The sequence below is a fragment of the Macrotis lagotis genome, chromosome 5 (assembly GCF_037893015.1).
Source record: "Macrotis lagotis isolate mMagLag1 chromosome 5, bilby.v1.9.chrom.fasta, whole genome shotgun sequence".
Classification (NCBI taxonomy): domain Eukaryota; kingdom Metazoa; phylum Chordata; class Mammalia; order Peramelemorphia; family Peramelidae; genus Macrotis; species Macrotis lagotis.
Genome location: NC_133662.1, coordinates 142,262,643 through 142,283,855, shown reverse-complemented (window position 1 = coordinate 142,283,855; position 21,213 = coordinate 142,262,643). Strand labels below are relative to the sequence as shown.

At 42.3% G+C, this 21,213-nt stretch overlaps 2 protein-coding genes and 3 non-coding genes across 5 annotated transcripts in view; 1 reads left to right on the top strand and 4 right to left on the bottom strand.

The window, feature by feature from the left end:
- Window positions 1-10,331: 10,331 nt before the first annotated feature.
- RPS12 (ribosomal protein S12) lies at window positions 10,332-14,153 on the bottom strand. The gene is made up of 6 exons (XM_074187613.1): window positions 14,054-14,153; window positions 13,900-13,951; window positions 13,555-13,671; window positions 11,453-11,555; window positions 11,021-11,122; window positions 10,332-10,431 (listed from the first exon to the last, which is right to left on the bottom strand). Exons 2-6 carry the CDS (start codon window positions 13,911-13,913, stop codon window positions 10,369-10,371), a joined length of 399 nt encoding a protein of 132 aa, XP_074043714.1. The 5' UTR covers window positions 13,914-13,951; window positions 14,054-14,153; the 3' UTR covers window positions 10,332-10,368.
- Window positions 10,651-10,777, bottom strand: LOC141490334 (small nucleolar RNA SNORA33). Its single transcript, XR_012469172.1, has one exon. It is a non-coding gene; the product is annotated as a small nucleolar RNA SNORA33 (small nucleolar RNA).
- On the bottom strand, window positions 11,191-11,274 carry LOC141490344 (small nucleolar RNA SNORD100). Its single transcript, XR_012469181.1, has one exon. It is a non-coding gene; the product is annotated as a small nucleolar RNA SNORD100 (small nucleolar RNA).
- Window positions 12,569-12,640, bottom strand: LOC141490311 (small nucleolar RNA SNORD101). The gene has a single exon (XR_012469151.1). It is a non-coding gene; the product is annotated as a small nucleolar RNA SNORD101 (small nucleolar RNA).
- An 88-nt stretch (window positions 14,154-14,241) lies between the features above and the next one.
- Window positions 14,242-21,213, top strand: part of SLC18B1 (solute carrier family 18 member B1) — a 49,674-nt gene continuing 42,702 nt past the window's right edge. Inside the window, exons 1-2 of the mRNA XM_074187614.1 lie at window positions 14,242-14,330; window positions 20,721-21,057. Of these exons, the coding sequence (XP_074043715.1) occupies window positions 21,018-21,057 (40 nt within the window). The 5' untranslated portion in view covers window positions 14,242-14,330; window positions 20,721-21,017. The remainder of the gene's footprint in view (window positions 14,331-20,720; window positions 21,058-21,213) is intronic.

Here is a 21,213-nt window from a genome sequence, read left to right as displayed (position 1 = left end):
CCAACCAGGCGAAGCCACTGTTCCCCTTAAGGAGCCGTGTCTTCTTTGGATTGGCCTGACCTCACTCCCGGGGAGGTCCTATCCACTCAGGCGCTCAGGGCCGACCCCCAACAAACTCCCCCTTTTTGTTTAACAAGAGTATATCTGCCTTGAGTTGCTCAAGGGCCCAGCGTCCCAGTTTTATAAACAGAGAAAAAAGAAGGGGAAACAGGCAACATAGCAATAAGGCTATTAAGCACCAAGCACCAAGAATCAACAAATAATGCATCCAATGATTGACGTCTATCCCATTTATCCAATCAGGGAATAGACCATGGTTATTTTCCATATCTTTCTTATACTGATCTGTAATATTTCTTATGGTGTTAATTATCTTGTCTAATTCATCTAGATAGGTAGGTAGGCTAGTATGGTCATTCAGGGTTTGTATAGCCCTGTCAAGTTGTTCACTAGCGTTTTTGACTGCGGCTGTCATACATGCCGGTCGACGGAGGACATGATGGCAGGGTAGTCCTTCTAACAACATCTCTGTTTTCACTAGAGTGGACAGGGCTTGTACTGCGGAGGTTAGTGCACTCAATTCTATTTGCACCTCTCTAATGATCTGCTGCTGCACAGACCATGCCTGAGCAGTGGCCTGCATGAACCTTTGGAGATCTTCTGCCAAGATATGCATCTGATTGGCTAAAGCTGTAATCTCTAATTGCTCCAGCACGGAAACTACAAGCTCAACTACATCTAAGACTGGAAATTCCACATCCCTCTTGTTTCTTTCCAACATTGCCATGAGAAAATCAGAATCTGCAAAAGGTTTTGACGTGCTTATGGGGAGGAAGGTTCAGGGGGTATCTGCAATAAAAATACCAGGGTCTCATTAGACCTTACAGAGTCAGGTTTAAGGGTGTCAGTCATAGTCCCATTATTACAGGTAATACTATATCCTTTATCCGCCCAAGCGAAGGTGGTATTTGTGCAGACAAGAAACATGTCCGAGCCTCGAGTAGTCCTGGCCTGTGTGTCAAAAGTGTTGCAAGCGTAGGTGGGGTACCTTCCTTCAGTACAAATATAAGAGTGGCCCCACAACAGTCCAGCCCAAAGGTCGTGTATGGTTGTATTTGCTCCAACAGGTACGGTATTGTCTGTGGCATGGATCACATCCCCGAAAGTGGCCGTAGCTTTCCAAAGATGGACTTGTACTCGGGTGTTGTTGTCCACTTCGATATGCGGTACAGGTGCAACAAAATAGGGGCCTGGGCCCCCATCCATGAAGTACACTTGTGTGCCGTTCAGGTTAGGTCCAAGTACCGGAATCCCTGCACCGCCTCAAACATATTTGGTGAAGGAGAGCATGGTGGTAGAGGGGAGTGGGGTATTTCCTGGCCTGGGGACATTCCCGCAGCTAGTCTAATCCTATCCATAAAATGACAAGGGCCATCAGTTTTGTTACTTTCCCAAGAGGCATTAGTGGTATTGCATCCGCCTCCCAGAATCCAATGCCATGTTTTATTAAATGCTCCCAAGGCCGCCTTTCCTATAAAAGTATCGTTAGGCAATGGAAGTCCTGGGACCCAATGTATCTCTCCCTTATTACCTGTCTTTTCTTTACTTTTAGACATACTATGGTTCCCTGGCCCGTAATGTTGAATCATTGAAAAATGCAGGAAATCGCCACGCCCAAGTTGACTATGTTGACCAGGCCTCCCGCTCGCTCCTGGCCCATGTGGGGTTTCTTTTAATGTACCATTTGCTACTTGGGCACAGAGAGGGTGAGAGCCTGTAGTAAGGCATATCGGAAGGTGCAAGGAAGTCAAAGTCACAGGGCCTTTCAGATCGTGTTTCTTTTCAGGGGGAGTCCCTTTAATTCCTCCTAATACTAGGTAGGCGGGGCCTGCTAACTGTAATTCCACTGGATCTCCTATCCATGTGGCCGGATTGACCGTAGGGAACCCTGGTATTACTGTCCAATAGGTAAAATGAGTGGCCTCAGTAATATTTTTCCAGTGAAGGGGAATGGCTCGGGAGTCAATGGGTTGTAGGCTGCTTAATAGTCCTAGTATACTTAGCCATTTATGTGCCATCTTTGCTCTCTGCGTCCTGTTGAGGCGCTTCCTCCTGCTCCTCTGGCAGTTTCTCTTTGTCTTCTGTACAGGTCCTGGTCCACCTGATGGGCACCCAGCGTGTCCCCTCACCTGTGTGGAGACACAAGAATCCCTTTCCCCATACCATCACCTGGGCGGGACCATGCCAATGACCCTCCTCATCTCTCCACCATACTGTTGTAGGTCTATATTGCATTGGGTTTTTTACCTGTGTTTGTGTTTTTTGTGTTATAGGAGCTTTTGTTATAGGAGTTTTTGAAGGTAGTATTTGTTTCATAGCAGGGGTAATGCCTTGATCATCGCCGATCAAGTAGTTCCTGGTGAAGACCGCTGTTGCTACCTGAGCTGTAGTGAGTCTACCACGCACTCCCCCTTTTTGTTTAATGAGAGTGCGCTTCAAGGACTGATTGGCACGTTCTACAATGGCCTGACCGGTGGGGTTGTAAGGGATACCGGTAGCATGAGTGACACTGAATTGGTGGCAGAAGCGAGCAAAAGCGGAGGAGGTGTAGGCTGGGCCATTGTCGGTTTTTAACAACCGGGGTATCCCATGGGTGGCAAAGCAGTGAAGACAATGAGCAATCACATGGCGTACAGCCTCACCAGGCTGAAGAGTGGCCATAATAAAGTTAGAAAAAGTGTCTACAGTGACATGAATCAGGCTGGCCTGAAAGTGGGTGACATCCATCTGCCAAATGTCATTGGGGGCCAGGCCCCGGGGGTTGGTGGCATGCACAGTCGGGGCAGGTCGAAAGGGGACACAATGCCTACATTGTCGGACAATGCAACTTGCTTCTTCCTTAGGAAGACCATAAAGCTGTGTAAGTGTTTTTGCCGGGAGATGAAATGTGTCATGAACAATAGAAGGGTCTGCATACATGACTATCTCACTTTTGACATCAGGGTCAAGGAGAGCCGAGTCAGCTACAGCGTTCCCTGAGTAGATTGGGCCAGAAGTAGACACATGAGATCTGACATGTAAGACATAGAGGGGGTCTGAGCGGTGTAGGAGAGACCGTTGTGCTTGGTGTAAGAGATCTATAACTGCAGAATTGGACAAGGAAAGATCTGCCAGAGCTAGCTGTTGTAACAGTAAGAAGCAATAATAACTATCAGTGATTAGATTAAAAGGCTCATGAGCACACAGTTCTAAAGCTACCACAATGGCCTGCAACTCATTCTTTTGGGCTGAAGTATATGGGGTTTGTAACACCTTCAATAACTTCTTGTCTGGGATATAGATGGATGCTTTATGGTGTTTGGTGGCATCCGTGAAGACATTGACCCCCTGTACTGGCTGAGGGACTATGGGGTTGGAGGGATACTTTAAAGGGAGTTGCAACCAGCCTCGTAGCGAGGGAGGTGGATGACCCTGAGAAGTGGGATAAGTAGACAATAGCATGGCCCACTCCTCAGAGTTCTGTGCTAGATGGGTGAGTGTTGTCAGATCTTCCTGGAGTAGTAAAACAGGAATGGTACCAAAAATAGTGATCGCAGCTTCTGCTGCTTTCATAAGGAGTTGTGCATCCACTTCAAACTTTGAGGGTATAGACTTAACGGGTTTGGATGGATGTATCCATTGTAAAGGACCGGTAACCTAGAAAACTACTCCGGCCTTGCCCAATGAGGGATGACGCACCAAAGTTACATAAACCGGAGTGGTTGGGTCTAAGCGGGTGACAGTCGATGTGGATGCCAAGTCCTGTATCTGAGCAATAGCCTTCATGGCTGCAGGGGTCCATTCACGGGGCGAATTCAAATCAGATGAACCCTTTAAGATATTATACAATGGATACATCATATCATTGGAAATAGGAACTACATTCCTTAGCCATTGAATTGAGCCAATTAATTTCTGAAAGTCATTTAGTGTAGAAACTTGAGCTGTATCAATTTTTGGAGATTTCTTCACTAAATCCTTGTACACCTGATGTCCTAAATATGTGTAGGGGGGTTCTGTTTGTATCTTCTCAGGGGCAACCTGTAATCCATATGCTGCTAGGGCTGAGGTAATTTTTTGTAAAATAAGCGAGACAGCAGTCCGGTGGGACGCAGAAATTAATATGTCATCCATATAATGAATAATAATGGCTCCCGAGTGTTCTCGCCTAATGGGCATCAGAATCTGTGCAACATAAACCTGACATAGAGTGGGACTGTTTGCCATGCCTTGGGGAAGAACTTTAAACTGAAAACGCTGAGCAGGTTCTTGAAAATTCACAGCAGGTACACTAAAGGCGAAGCGTTGCTTATCTACAGGATTAAGGGGTATACTATAGAAACAATCCTTTATATCTATAACAGTTATAGGCCAAGCCTTCGGAATAGCAACCGGAGAAGGTAACCCAGGCTGGGTGGTACCCATAGGTTGTAGAGTGGCATTTACCTTTCTTAGATCTACTAACATTCTCCATTTCCCACTTTTCTTTTTAATTACAAATACTGGGGAATTCCATGGGCTGGTGGACGGCTCTACTTGTCCAGCTGATAAAAGTCCTTGTACTATGTTAGCAAGGGCCTGTAATTTCTCTTTGGTGAGGGGCCACTGATCTACCCAAACTGGTTTGTCGGATCGCCACGTCAGCGGTATGGGTTGCGGCCCTCCAGTGACCACTAGTGGTTTAAAGCTGTGTCTGTAGTTATGGACAAGCCCAGAGTTTGCAAAACATCCCTCCCCCAGAGGGACATAGGAATAGGAAGTACCAAAGGGCGGAAAGTCCCTGCCACATCATCACTTCTCCACTTTAGGAATCTTAGGGACTTTTTCGCCAGAGTTCCTCCTGAAACTCCCGTGATGTCTTGAGGATTTTTTGAAAGTTCCCAACAGGGCTGCCAATCTTTTGTAGATATGACCGAGACATCAGCACCTGTATCAATTAAGCCCACGATCTTTTTCCTCCACTATAAGTGGTAACGTGGGACGGTGGGCCGATATAGCCTGTGTCCAGGCCACAAATGTGTCCTCATTGATACGTTCTCTCCAATCCTTATCTATCCATGGGAGGGAAATGGCAAGAGCAACAGGCTCACCGCCTTTTAGTTCTATCTGGTAATGATGGGGATTTGTAACAGTTATAGAAGTCTGACCTGGGCTCAAGAGTTGTGTGTGGACAATGACCTGGGGAGCGAGAGCAGTTCCAATCACTAAATGGTGGAAGTCCCTAGGGGGGGCTTTAACAGTAGTCGTAGTCCAAGGGCTCAATTCTGTACTCTCTGAAAGGGGAATGGTAACCGAGGGATTTAGTGGACCAACCCCGGGGTCGAACCCTCGGTTTCTCGACCCCTCTTCCCATTTCCCTGTGGTCCACCATTGTCATGCTTCTGGTTCTTGTTTTTCTGTCTGCAATGCTTTGCTATATGACCAGGTTTACCACAGACAAAGCATTTCATTGCACTCTTCTGGGAATTACGGCACTCAGCTTGAAAATGACCGGCCTTCCCACAACGGAAGCAGTTCCCTCTACCCTTCGATCTAGGCACTAAGCTTGTGGTTTGTAAAGCATTAGTGAGGAGGTTAATGGAGGTTTGGAGAGGGTCCGGAGGAGGTTCCTCATCTAGGGCTTTATCAATTATCTCCTCTACAGAGGGGTCAGCAGGTAGAGTAGCCAGCAAGCCTTTTGAATGAGTGAACCCTCCCTTTATCAACTGGATAATTAATGGCTGTGCTGCCTTTCCTGTCCCGAATTTCCCTTCTACAGTGGTCTGTACTCTGCTGATAAAATCAATAGCGGACTCCCTAGATCTTTGTTTCAATTGTTGTAAGGGAGTGGCAGCTGCTCGAGCTAATTTGTTCAGGGCATTTAGTCCAGCTATTTGTACCGCCCTAACAATGGGTTCAGAAAGTTGTAATTGCGCGTCCACTGTGTTAAACTGGCCACACCCAGTGAGTTGATTAGTGATTAAATCAGTTATTTGGGTCTATGATCTCAGCCTGCAGCCTGGCCTCTCTCCGCCAGTAGGCAGCCCAGGCGGTGTAATGAGATGACTCCAATACCGCCTGTAAAGTTTCGTCCCAATCTGTGGGGAGCCAGGCGGCGGTCTGGATGTTAGAGCTTATAAGCCGTTTTACATAGGCAGACCCCGGCCCGTAGTTACGAACTGCCTCTCTAAGATCTTTGATAAATTTGTAAGGTACTGGGCGGGGAACCCTGACTTGTTTGCCATTTTCTACCTGCACTAATACTTGGAAGGCAGACACAGAGGAAGCAAGATAGTCTAGGTCTTCCTCATCTACTTCCTCACCGTCCTCTAAAGCCCTGTGGATAGTCTGTTGTAATCGGGTCCGGTGGGGTACTTGACCAGGAGTGGCCGCCCCAACCCCCATCTTCCCTATTACTAGGGTTTGTCCCTTCCTATCTGCACCCAATCCATAAGTGCCTCGCCCTTCTGCAGACCCGTTCTTTGTTTTCTCGGATTTACTTTCACTTTGTACCGAAGCAAGCTGTTTGCTCGCGGCGGCCAGTTCCTCGCAAGGGGACTTGGGGGCTGGTTCTCCGGAGTCACCGGGACTTTCATCAGGGGGCGGGGGCCATTCAGGCTCCCCTAGTAAGGAGGTCCCCGTTTGGGTTCCCTCGGGTACGGCTCCAGGCGGCGGTTGCGGATCGAGAGCAGCAGCCACCACAGAGTAAATCACGAAGTCCGTGTCCGAAAGGAAACCAGGTTTCTCTACATTATAAGAGGCCATCTGCGTACCTACCACCCTCCATCTCTGGGGGTCGATCCCAGTATGGGAGACGCAGGGGGAGATAACTAAAATTTTTTCTACCCACTCCCTGCAGTCTCTAACAGGAACTCTTATGCCATGAGTTCTTACCAGTGCATGTACTTGACATGCTAATACTCCTGAATCCTCAGGCTGCAAATGCTTTGACATTCCCTTACCCATGTCCTATCCCTCTAGGTGTCCCTTGGACCTAGGGTGTCTGTCTCTTCTACCCTTACTCAGGTAGGCTCACCTCACTCGGCGGGGTCTTCCGGTGTCCCTGTTCGGGCGCCTTGTTCCACAGAAATGGAATATCTCACTATTCAGTAGTGGTTTGTCCGGGGTCTTCTTCCCCGGACCCCCCCCCCAGTGAGCTCCTCAGTGGGCACTGCTTCGGGCGTCCCCGGATTCTCCCTCCCGGGGGATCAGCGAGGAGGGACTCAGACAGACACGTCTTCAGGAGGCATATGCTTTATTAAGTGCGGAGGGGTCCCCCGAATAGCTCAGGGCGCTGGTCTATATAGGGAGTTAGTTCCGGGGTGCCACCCTGGTCCGCCCCGAGGGCGGAACCTACCACCCGATTGGAGCAAGCGACACAGGCCAACCAGGCGAAGCCACTGTTCCCCTTAAGGAGCCGTGTCTTCTTTGGATTGGCCTGACCTCACTCCCGGGGAGGTCCTATCCACTCAGGCGCTCAGGTTTAATCCAAAAGAGGAAAACAGTAATAGCAAAGAACTCAAAAATAGGCTAAGAGGGTGGTCTGCCACCTCTAAGCATAAGTTAACAGGTTAACTATCCTGTCACAAGTTCTGTTGACTGGTCTCTGTTGGCATTTTCAGTTGTCTGATTCTTTGGGGTTTTCTTAGCAATACTGGAGTGGTTTGTCATTTTCTTCTCCAGCTTATTTTTACAGATGAGGAAACTGAGGCAAGCAACATGGAGTGCTATACTAAGTCACCAACCTTACTTTCTCCTCCAGTCATCTGGGTCCAGTGGTCAGGTACAAATCAGCTGTGGATGCAGTGGGAAAACTTGGCCTTTTTTGAGCTAAGATCTTAAAAGTCTCAGTTTGAGTTAAAGGCCATTTGATGATAAAAGATAGGCTTAAAAGATCTTTACATCTGCCTAGTCCAAAAAAAATAAACTAGGACAAATAAGCCCTTGGTTTTTCTCAGTGATTAAGGTAGATAAGAAAAGAAAGACTATTTGCATAATCAAATCAATCTGGGAGACAATTGGCCTGATTTCACTCATTTTGTTCCTATTATGTGCACAATTAGGAAGCATTATGAGAACTTCAAGACTTGTTGCTTAAGGAGTTGGCAGACTATACAGAAAGCACCAAGCTGAAGTTCAACTTGTTCCTTAAGATTACACTCAAAGAGTGACCCTGGTGCAAACAACTTTTTTGGCTTTGATGTTCACATCTGTGAAGTAAGGAAAATAATAGTACCTACTTCCCAAAGTTGTTTTGTGAAGCAAATGAGCTATTTGTGCAAAGAACTTCTGAAAATCTGAATTTAGAATTTAACAATTTAATCTAACACCAAATCAGATTAGCCTTCAAATCACTGGGATCAGCTCCAGAACATAGCTAATACAAATGACCTCTCCTCTCCCAGAATACCTTTGATGTGTGGACCTCCCCATTAGAATTAGTGCTGGCACATAATAAATTGACTGCTTATTGAATTATATAGATTGGGCAGTAGATAGGCTCTTTAACAGGTTTAACTGGCCTTTTCCCATTAAATCTCTACTTTTCCCCTGAAGATCTTTTACTTATTAGTTATGCCTCAATCTTTTCACACCAACTGTTTCCCCTTTGCCCTCTGGTAATACTCATTTCTACTTATTAGGCAAGTCTTATATTATTTACCAATGGCAGAATACCAGGAAGCTGGTTCCAAGAGACAGTTTTCAAGTTAACTGGATCCAAGTGTGGAATTATTGCTCCTATCACACTAGAGATCCTAAGAGGCAGTGGTGATAAGGGAAGCAGTCAAGATCAGTTTTCAAAGGAAAAAAATGCTCCAAATCACTAAACAGATTTTAAGCAACTCCAAGATGCTAGAGGGCCTCCAGAAAAACAATGCATTGCTGTTGAGTTCCAAATTGGTAGTCATTTAAGAAAGTGATGTAGAACTATGCCCAGTTTACAAACTATGTACCCTTTAGCCTAGCAATCACTATTAAATAAACCACTCAAAATAAACAGGTAATATACCGACATTAAAAAAATAGCTAAACAAATTACAAACTGATAGAAAGTGAGATATATACAAACATAAAACAATCCTGACTTAAAAAAATTTGATCCATCTCTGATATGGCCAACATATATAAAATCATGGGTAGGAATCCTATTATGTAGGCATCAGCAAATCTAGTAGAAACTGCACCAAAGCTTATGGCTTAGTAGTTCCAGTTCTATCACTATGAATTTTTTTCTGCCCATGATACAAAAAGTTTACCCTTTACCTTTGCAACTCATTTTAAGGATGTGGTAACTTGAGGCAAAGTTAAGTGACTTATCAAAGATCACACAGCTATTGTTTAAGACCCTATTTCTACTCAGGGTACAAATGACCCCAGGAATAGTTCAAACCACCTCACTGCCCTTGTAGTATTAAGTCAAGTTGTAAAAGACCTTCTGAAAAGGAATTTCCAATTTATAGTAAGTGATGGGGGGCCATCCACTTTTTATTATATTGCATATACCTAGGACTTAACTTATACAATAGAAGACATGCTGCTTTGGGGAGATCCCTGTCTGGGAAAAGTTGAAAAACCTAATAAGAGTAGATAAAAATAATTCCAGGGGATTGATTCTTTAGATATGCAGGTAAAATGTAGAATTCAAGCTAGTTAGGAGAAAGTCAGACCACTAATTCTAGAAATTTGCATTTTACCATATTTATACTGATATCATTCTGTTTCTTAAAAATTATCAATTTAGCAACCACTATGCAGCAAAGAATGGAAATAAAAGGCAGAAAATTCCATTAGAACCCTACAGGATAGCAGAGTAGCTAGATACACAGTGGATAGAGCAACTGTCCTAGAGTCAAGGAAGCAAAGTTCAAATTCCAAATCAGACACTTAACTATGTGACCTTGGGTAAGTCACTTAACTCCAATCATTAGAATTTGCCATCCTCAAACTGGTTAAATGGGAAAAGCAGTTCCATAGTACCCTAGAACTATTGCTGATGGACATCTTTCACCAAAGGGATACTACTACTCACCTTCTCCCTCCTAATCCTGCATAAAATAGGATTGAGATTAGAATCCTTGGTGTTCTTCACCAACTCAAGGATGTGGCAACAAAGATTTGATAATTCCAAGATAAAATTAAAAATAAAATTGTTTTTAATAGAAGATTCCCTTTAACATTTTAAAATTTGGATAAATCACTAATATAGAATAAAATTCTTTTCCACAAAATGTTCACGCTCAAGAATTCTCCCTAAAAATAAGATGGATATACTAAGGCAAAATCAAGTATGTATCATCAAAAATAACAGCTAATACAACAATTCTAATTGAGACCAAGGCTTTTATTTACTTATTTCTTGCACTTAAAATATTCTTCGATGACATCTTTGGCCTGAGATTCCTTGCCATAGTCCTTAAAAGAAATCAAGGAGCACTTTTAAATTTATGAAAAGCATTTTTGAATTCATATTCCACATCACTAAGCTCAATTACTAAAGTTGTAATGTTAAATTTCTTCTATCATACCTAATATGGTATTTAAAAGCAACTCTAAGCAAACATCTTAAATTAACTAGACAGATCTTTCCTTTCAAATTCTATTAGATTCAAAACCCAATTACAGAATGATATTAATTGTAGCCATTCTCAGGGACCTCAAGGACCTCAAGTCATTGAGGCTCGTACCATGGCTGTGCTATTGCCAGCATTTTACTTCTGAAAGACACATTCAGGTAATCCAGATGTAATTGTACTGGCTTTGAGGATTTTTTAATCAATCTTTTTCCTGTTGACACTCTTAAGGAAATATGAAATACATAAACTAAGGTATATTTTTAAATTACTACTGAGATTAAAATGAAAACTTTCATTTTCAAATAAAAGAGCTCATTTTTCCCATTAATTCTTTCTTGATTCCTGTTGCTTTCCTCATTCCTTCTCATTTTAGAAAGCTGACTTAACTGAAGGTAATGACCAAAATCTCTTCTCAAATACCAACTTACCTTAACAACAACACAACTGCATCCAACCACTTTTCTGGGCTTTCCCTCTCTGTCAATTTTACAGAGGCCTACCCATTCACCCAGCTTCTTGTTGTCATCAACCTGTTAAAAAAAATACATGTGCTTAATATGACATTATACTTGTAACACATCAAAAAAAATAGATAGGTGCTATATGCTCAGATACATTGGGTGACATGGCTGTTCTCTTCAGTCTTATCAGTAGAGGGAGCCAAGTTGTCATCATGTACAGCACCATTCAAAATAGATGCCCCTTCTAACTCCAAAAGAATTCTTTTGTCCCCTTTGGTTCCAAAAAGCAAATATGTTGTAATACAAAACCAAAGGTTTTAGAACTGTTAAATAATTACATATAAGTACGCAAACTGTTTTAAAGAGAAACAGTAAATTCAGGTTCTGTATTAATCTCACCTTGATTAAATTGATTTGGTGTTCAGCACACAGGGCCTCAACCAACTTTACATACATAGGTTCATCACAGTTGGAAGCAAGAACACAAAGATGGGCTTGGCGTCTAAAAAGCACACAAAAATTCTTGTTAAAGTCTAGAAAAGCATTGTTTACAAGATTATCATGCATATATATATATTTATGTTTAGTGTTGAAAGTTTTCTTTTTGTACTGGCTACCATTGGCAGTGAAGAGCATGATACTACCATAAATACCCAGCAGATTATTCTATGCCAGGTTGCATCCAGTCCTCCAACAGATCAACCCAATAGTGGTCTAAATCTGGCATTTGATGTTCCAATGTGCTTTTCTGACTGAGGTTCAAAATTTCTGCCTTTAGTTGTGACCAAAGAGCTCTAAAAGCTTATGGGCAATCAACAAAGCATGCACTCTTAAACTTGAGCCTGTCAGTTTTTGTAAAGTTAAGAGATGGTAATTAACATTAGGATCAACCACCAGATATAGAGGGTTGTTACCTGTTGCTGGATGAGACATCGAATTAGAATCCATTTTTAAATTGTGCAGCAGCATTCCCAAGGTGCTAAGGTTGAAAGGGACTCATGACAGGCACTGAAGTACATCCAGCCGTTGTTTCCAATGGATTGAACTGCCCAAGTCTATACCAAAGTGAATTGAACTGACTTGAAATTCATCTGATTTAGAAAGCTTTCAAAATGCATTTTCAAAACTAAATTAGGTAGTATTTAGCACATGCAGTTACTTTGCCAACGTAACTAGTACAGGAAAAAAATACTTTCAAAGTACTTTTTGCCTAATGACTCTTGTCAAAATAAGGAGTATTTTAAGACCAAGTCAATTGTACCAAGTAAGAAAGATGCTAAGGTGTTAATTGTTTTACTTTTTTGTTTTAAGTACAAAAATGGCATCAAAATGTAATATCTTATGTTGCTAAAAATTTAGATTGGGAGTTAATACTGATCCACAAACTTTATAAACTTGTTTCATTTGTGACACAATTATAAGTATATCTAATGTAAAACATGGGGTTTTAGCAGCCTGCCAAAAGGTTACTCTACCTCTAATGAGTCTAATTTCTTTAGAGCTCAGGCACTACAGGTCTGTCAGACTTTTTTTTATCACTCATAAGTGGAGTGAAGGGGTATCCGACAATCAAGTCATCATTCAAACACTGTAGATTTTAAAAACATTAACATGACTTACTGAAGTTAAGATTCATTCTTAAAATTTTACAGAAAGTACAGAATATAATCCATAGAATCAAACTTTTCAAGTCAATTAAGATGACTACAGTGCTGTACTTTAGAGTTGCAACTAAAATTCTATAGTATTTTTCAATCAGTAAAGATGCAAAATTTGTGTGAAATTAACCGTATATTTGTAATAAGTTTCCTAAAAACCAAACCATCTAAAACAGAACACATAAAGTACTTACAAGAATATAATCTACCTATGAAGAATCTTTATTCATTCCACTGTTTAAATTTGCAAATTTCATCATTTTCCATCACTTACTTCTGTATCCTTAACAATATTTTAATCTGCAAATCTCATTGTTTTTCCATGATATATTGCAAATCTTATTATTTTCCACCACTTATTACTGTTATCCTCCCATCTTACCATTAGGAGCTCAAAACAAAAAAAAAGGTTAAATGCTAAGTTGATTTTTAGAGCAAACTTTTCAGGGATGAAAACAAAAATGAGAAAAACTTCCATCTCTCAAGACCTACTTGTCCATGGCTTTGGCCTATGAAAAATTTTTTCTATTTATTCCGGTTATTTAAATTTGCAAATTCTTTATTTCCCATCACTTAACTAGTTATTCTCCAATGCACAGCAAATTCTTACCAAGATTTGAATTTGCACGTTTTGTTATTTTCCATCAGTTACCAATATCTAAATTTGCAAGCTTTATTACTATTTCCCATCACTTCCTGTTATCCTCCAAAGTACATTATTTTGCCCTTAGAAGCTCCAAACACCGTGCTAGTTACAAAAGCTGACATGATAATTGGACTTTTTGGGCAAGTTTTGAGGGATGAAAATGGAAATAGAGAGAAGTGTAAAGTCTTAAGACCTACTTGTCCAAGGCTTTGGCAGCTTCACGAATTCCACGAGCGAGGCCGTCGTGGATGAGCGCGGTCTTGAGCACTTCTTGTAGAGCGGTGTTCACGTCCATTACACCTCCAGCAGCAATGCTGTAAACGGGGCAACATGGTCACCAGGCCGCTCGCTTCCCTCCAGAGGCCTGGGCCTGACTTCATGCCGGCCACGTGGAGGAGTTGGGCCTGGGAGCGGGCTTTCCCGCCCGCGGGGAGCCCCGGGCGGGGAGACCCGAGCAGGAAGGCGGCCAAGCACGTGGTCCCCGCGGAGGAGTCGCCCTCCGGCCCGACCCGGCCCGCCCCTCCCCCGCCCGCCGCACTCACCCTTCCTCGGCCATGGCAGCGGGTCACGGGTGAAGCTAAATCTTGGAAAACACTGAAACAAACAGACGCGCGTCAGTGGAAAAGCCCGTGGACGCCCGTAGACGACAAGAGAAAGTTACTTCGGAACACGCGCCCCCCTGTCCCCGCTACTCACCCCGGGAGCCTCCGCCTCCCGCTCGACTCGGCGGCGACAGGGAAAGAGGCCGCCCCTCCCCGCCCGAAAGTATTTAAAGCACTCAGGACCCCTTCGCGCGCATGCTCATTAGCCTCCTCCGAAAGAGGTGGCTATAGCACTGCCGGGGCTTGAGATTTCTGTTTCCGGCGGTTTTCGGAAGTCTCCGGCCGGGAGCGAGTGTCAGGCACAGCGATGGGCAGTCCGGGTCTGCGCTCCCGGGCAGGCGGTAGGACCTGGAGATGGAGTCCGGTAAAAGGTGTGCGTGGGTGACCCCATCAGCACGTGGGGGGGGGTCTGCATCCCCGATGCTTTTTTTTTTTTTTTTTTTTTTTTAGCTTTTTGCAAGGCAATGGGACCACACGGCTAGCTAATTATTAAATGTCTGAGGCCAGATTTGACTCAGGTACTCCTGACTCCAAGGCCGGTGCTTTATCCACTGCACCACCTAGCCGCCCCTTCTCTCACCTAAACTTTTTTTTTCTTTTTTTTTTAATCCCCAAAGCTTTTAATTTCGTTTACATCTCTTAGTGAAGCGGGCCTCTCCTCATGCAGCCCCGTTTTGTTCCCTGCCTAAATGGATCTCTGCCGCACCTGGTGGACTGGCGCCGGGTCAAGGGTCAGGAAGACCTCAGTTCAAAGGTGACCAAAGGCCCCCAAACTTCGAGCAAGTCCCTTAAGCACGGCTTAACTCTGTAAAATGAGGACAAATAGTCAAGTAAAATGCGTTTAGCACAACTATCATGATCATTATTACATTGCCCTAAAAATCAAATGAAATAATATTTGAAAGCACCTGGCACATAGTAGGTATGGAATTAATATTGTAATAATAATAATTAATAATCTCCAAACAATGTCAATCTGGCCACATCTGACTTCCAGGAGACTTGTTTTCTTGGCAGTAAAATGTCCACTTCTCATAACCTCAACTTTTTTCTTAATTCATCTAAAAAAGTTTTTTTTAATTCCCCTCTCTAAAAAAAAACGATTTTGACCAAAAAAGAGGAAGGGAGGGTGACTCTTGCTAAAAAACACGGGACAGCTTGTTTCCTGGAAGTAGTCTGGTGACCAGAATAAATTGTAATGTTTTGTCTAATATTTATGGGAGAAAATTAAAAGGCATTAGATAAGCAAATATCTTTATTTTATTTTTTTTAGTTTTAGCAAGACAATGGGGTTAAGTGGCTTGCCCAAGGCCACAGGGCTAGGCAATTATTAAATGTCTGAGGTCGGATTTGAACTCAGGTACTCCTGACTCCTGGACCTGTGTTCTAGCCACTGCGCCACCTAGCTGCCCCAATTTATTATCTTTTCCCTTAGGAATTACTTGCCATTCTATGGCAGTAGGGGATCCCTGAAAACTGACCTCTCAGAGAGTAATACTGAAATTTGCTGTGCAAAAATCATTGTCCCCAAATAACAAAGCAGAAAAGAAAGTAGTAGAGTATAATTGTAAATACTGACAGTAGGGGAAATGAGAAGCACCTATTTTATAACCCCAACTAGCACAAGTACAGATGCATAGGCTTTGTATCAAACAAAAATAATCACTTTTCTTTTTTAAGAAAGGAGTTAGAATAACAGTAATGGAGATTATTATCACGAGAGTAAGGATCTCTTTTGAAAAAGTGCTTTCACATCACTGTGTCTTGGGAGTTAATGAATACTTAAAATCTGTATGGGCTTGAATTACCAGTTCTATAAGCATTAATGATATTTCAGTAGTTGCCTATTTAATCAAAAAGTTAAGTCAAGCCACTAATTCTAGCACCTAATGTGTATTAAGAGCTTCAGGGGCTGCTAGGTGGAGAAGCCCTGGAGTCAGGAGTACCTGAGTTCAAATCCAGTCTCAGACACTTAATAATTGCCTAGCCCTGTGGCCTTGGGCAAGCCACTTAACCCCCATTGACTTGCAAAAAACAACAAAAAAATAAGTTTTGGCTTGGGTGTTCCCTTTATTTCTTTTCCAAAGGTTCTAGAGGAACAAAGGAACCTGAGAAGGGGATGGAAGGTATAAGAGGAAAAGCTTTCTTCTTCTGTAAAATAAGGAGAATTTAGTTATTTGAAGTTATTTGTTATTTGAAGAACCTTCAAGTTCTTAAAGAAATTTGATTCTAAAAGTGAGAATATACTAATTCTAAAAGTGAGAATACCTCTATATATATTTAAGGAATTGAACATAGGTTAATAAATAGGGAGCCAGAAAAGACCTTAAGAATCATTCAATTTAACCTACAAAATTGACAGATAAGGAACTGAACTCCACAAAGGTTAGCACTTTCCCAGTCACAAAATATGTATGACCGTCAGAATTTGAACTCAGTTTTGTTACCGTATTTTTTTTGAAAATCTCTATAATAATATTTCATATTGGATAATAGGTCTTTTTTTTGTTTTTCCAGTTTTATTTCCTGAGACCAGGTTCTGCCGCATGTTATGCTTTTTGACTGTAATGATTAGGCCCGCTTGATCTCACCCAGGGTTCCTGGGTACTTTAACCTCTAGACTTAGTCCTCATAGACTTCTGAGGTTCAAAGGGCTGAACCTCATCCTGAGACATATAATGCCCCTAGGCCTATGGTGTCCAGATCTACATGTTACAGCTCCATTCTCTATGCTGTCTGCAGCACTTTCCCAAGACACACCTGTGAAATTTCTCAACATATTAGGACTTTCAGGGGCGGCTAGGTGGTGGCGTAGTGGATAAAGCACCAGCCCTGGAGTCAGAAGTACCTGGGTTCAAATCTGGTCTCAGACACTTAATAATTACCTAGCTGTGTAGCCTGGGACAAGCCACTTAACCCCATTTGCCTTGCAAAAACCTAAAAAAACAAAGCAAAACAAAACATATTAGGACTTTCTCAGGTGAGTCCTTTGCTTAGCATCTCCCATCATAGACTTTATCAGGCTACAAATATCTGTCTACTCTATTTATTCAATACTCCACACTGGCATCAGGGGCATGCTGGAGTCAGCTCCTACTATCTAAGCTGATTATTTTTCATAATGAGCTTTTACACCTCAGAAATTGAAAAATGCTACAAATCAGGGTTTGATTTACTGTTTTGTTGATTACTTAGACTTTAGAAAGTATTGGAAAAAATATTCCTAATAAAGATTAAATTTTAAAATGTAACATATTTATAGTTTTTCTCCAGAGCACACCCCTTATAACCCTCTTTTTTTTTCTTACTAACTTCTGACTAATGTTTTATGCAGTTCTGATATAGAAGAAGCTACTTAGTTTCTCATTGGATTCCCGGATCATTTTTGATGTGATGCAAACAAAATTTTTGCTTAAATAGGTTTGTAGAAACTGGGCAGTAGTTCATGAAGCTGTCTAGTAAGCATTTAATAAATGCTTGATAATTGATCAATCAATCTCAAATTTAACTGAAATCCCACCTGCTATAGTTTTAAACTTGGGCTAAACTCTGCTCTTTGGTCTGTTCCACTAAATGGTGGTGCATTCGTTGCTTTTTATATTTTGTTGCACACATATAGTCTAAAAGAGGTTGCAGCCCCAACTATATAGCCCATAAGGAATGTGATCAAGGGGAGTATGGGGAAGGGTTCTGATGTGTATATAGGTCTATTACTGTAGGACAACATGAAGAAAAAAAGATGTTATATTTTTGGGAAAGACTAGGAATTTGGGATAGAGTATTGAAGACAGAGATTATCTATGTTTGGAGGGTTTTCTGTAATTCTTAATAATTCCAGCCAAGACTATTTCCTCATCAGTCCCTTTGACTTTGTTGCCATTGGCTGCTTGAAAATAGTCCAGGGGAACAAACAGCGAATAGTCAAAACTTTATTATCTGCCAGTTCAAGCTTTATGGAAAATATAAATTATAACCAAAACACTTAGCTCGTTAAAAAAAACTTAAACTATTTAGCAAACTCTTTGACTATGCCTCTTCTGACTCTTCTTCCTTATGCCCCTAAAATACTGGACATAACTTGAAACCACTTTTATACACAGGTTTACCAAATCTCTCTCTCCTCCAAAGCTTGTGCCCAGATCTCCGTCTGGCTGTTCTGCTGCTACTTAAATTCATTATATCAAAAACTGAACTCATTGTTTGTCCTGTTCTCTACTCCCTGTTTTCTGTTTTTGTAAATGACAACGTGTTATTGGGTATCCCTTGCTGTTCTTTGCCATCAAGTTTGCCTTCCCACATCATTAAAACAGTTACAAAATTCTGTTGCTAATGTATCCTTATAGGTGTCAGCATAGTGTAATGGAAAGTATGCAGGTTTGGATTCTGAGGATCTGCATTCAAATTCTACCTTCAATCAGAATCTCTCTAAACTACTTGTATTTCTTTGGAGAAGTTATTGAATTTCCCTATGACTATTTCTTGATCTATATAAAACTAGGTAATTGAGGGAGGGGGAAAAACCCACTAGGAGATTGATTTAGGTGGTCTTTCAGGTCACCTTTCTCATTTCCAGATTCTCCTTTTAACTTCCAAGGCAACCACCCTAATTTAGGCCCTTCTTTTCTTCCCTGGGCCTATCTAAAGAATAACCTTTTAAAAGACTTTCTTGCCTCAGTTTTAACTTCTTTCCAATCAGCCCACCCTTCACACTGCTACAGAGATAATCTTAGTCCACCATCATAGTGTTAATTTCTTCTCTTGAAAAATGTTTCACCGCTTCCACCTGTCTAATGAATAAAGTAAAGTTCTAGATCCAGCCACTAAAAGTGCTCTACAGTCAGGCTCAAAATTACCAGCCTTACCTTATCTTTTTTGTTATTCAATCATATCAGACTCTTTGTGACTCTATTTGAGGTTTTCTTGGGAAAGATAGTAGGAGGGGTTTGTTATTTCCTTCTCCAGTTCATTTTAGACATGAAGAAACTGAGGCACATACTTCAGTAACTTTCTCAGGGTCACATAGGTTAGATTTGAACTCAGGAAAATTAGTCTTCCCTTCAAGCCAGGAATTCTAGTCCCTGAGCCACCTAATTACCCCTTTTGAACCTTATCCACATCCCTCCCAGTGTTAACTCCCTTCAATTAGACTATTTTTTGTTCCTTGTTCTGCGGCTTAATTCATATGGTCAGCATAGTTGGGATAAACATATAATTTTCCTCCCAAGACGGTGTAGAAATCCCTCTCTAATCCTGTGGAGCAGCAGCATGATGTAATACATAGAAGACTGGACCTGGAGTCAGACCACCTGCATTCAGATTCCCCTTTAGATACTAGCTAGCCATGTGACCCTGAGCAAAACAAAACTCCCCTGGCCTTACCTCAGTTTCTTTATCAATGAAATGAGAGAGTCCAGTGTGATGACCTCTAGGATCCTTTCCTGTCTTTTGACCAAGCTCAGAGGCCATCTCTTTCATGAAGTCTTCCCTAATAACATACAAGTTGGGATCTATCCCTTTTCTCTGTCCAAAATATTTCTCTTGGGAGTCTAATCTTTCCTATATCTAACCCAACCCCTGCCCAGAAATGTTATCTTCCCTTATCTAAATGTAAGTTCATTGGGGTAGAAGGAAAGGTTGGAGCAGGAGAGCACTTGTAAGTGACCTTGGACAACCTTGATTGCCTGGCATCCAGGGCTGCATCCAGGGCCATCTCCAGTCCTCCCCATTCATATCTGGCTGCTGGACCCAGGAGAACAGGAAGCTGGTAACTTAATACAACAGCCCTCTTACTCAAATCCAATTCATGTGGATTTACCTCTCTGTTGTCATGGTTGTCTTAGAGAAGAAAGGACAAGCATCCCTATGTACACTACAATCACAAAGCTGCTTATAAGTACAATTCAAGTCCTTTTGAGTTTTCATCTTTTTCTAGTTTCTCATTCTATTTGGTCTAAAAATCAAGTGAATTGTCACATTTTATTGTTGAATTAAGATCTTTTTATGGTTAGTAAAATTGTCCAAAGAGAATAATTGCATCTGTATTATCCCCAAATTTTCCAATAATCAAATTAACATACATATATAGTATACATTAATATATTGTCATGTGTTCTTTAAGACCAGTCTTATACTAGTATCTGTACTTTCAGCTAAAGCAATTTGCTGCCTAAAAGGTGGGGCTGTGAAGACAATGATTTACTAAGATTGGGCAGGGGCTCTGGAAAGAACTAGATTTCAATATTACCTTGTAAGTGGAGTTTGAGCACTCTGATTCATACCTCACTAATAAATTCAGCTCCTATCTTGGTGTCCATGTCAGTGCAGCAATAGCAGTTTGATGTGAATAGCTTAGGAATCAAGACCTGGAAGGCTTGTTTAACTATTTTTATTCAGCTCCTTTCCATTTCTAGCATTCTATGCTTTTTTTTTTTTTTAGGATTTTTGCAAGGCAAATGGTGTTTAAGTGGCTTGTCAAGGCCACACAGCTAGGTAATTACTAAGTGAGGGCGGATTTGAACTCAGGTACTCCTGACTCCATGACTGGTGCTCTATCCCCTGCCACCTAGCTGCCCTCATTCTATGCTTTTTTACAATGGTTTAGAGTAACTTAAAAAGACAATACAGAATCTGAATTCGACAAATCTGAATGTCACCACAATTATCTATATTAATAAACAGCCCCGTTTTCCATATCAAACTCCACGGAGACATTTTGTTCCTTCTTGGTTTTTAGTTGACCTCTCTATTCTTCTTTTCTTTAGGTTGAAAGGCTCTGGACTATTTGCCCCTGCTGACTGAACCGACGTGCTACCTCGTGGGTCCAGTCCCTGCGTCCTCTCTCTCTCTCTCTTCTCTGTGACAATTGCAATAGTGACCTGTGCCTTTAAAAAAAAACAGCTAGCCCACCACCTCTCCAGGAAACCTTCTCCCCTCAGTGTGAGCTGGGAGGATGCTGGGGCGCCGCGGCTGACGCCGGACCGCTAGCCGCTAGCGCCGGGGGACCCCGTCCGGACGCCTCAGGCGCGGCTCCCGCCCGGGAAGGGCACCGCGGACTCGGGATGGACCCAGCCCTGCCACCGGGGAGCCACTCAGCCTCAGGTTGTGGGGGACCAGTGGAGTGGGGCAGCTAGCAGGATCCCGACCGGCCCTCCCCTCCCCTCCTTTCCCCTCTCCCCCCATCCTTCCCTTCTCCTCTCCCTAAAAAAAGGTCCCCAGGCTGCCAGATCGCGTGGGATCCTTTAGTTCAGAGAAAGT

What these genes read in the sequence shown, in the direction of transcription:
- RPS12 (XM_074187613.1), bottom strand. An exon ending in ACCAAATCAATTTAATCAAG is followed by an intron (nt 11,123 to 11,452) that starts GTGAGATTAATA and finishes TTTTTTTAACAG; the next exon opens with GTTGATGACAACAAGAAGCT. An exon ending in GCAGTTGTGTTGTTGTTAAG is followed by an intron (nt 10,432 to 11,020) that starts GTAAGTTGGTAT and finishes ATTTCTTTTAAG; the next exon opens with GACTATGGCAAGGAATCTCA.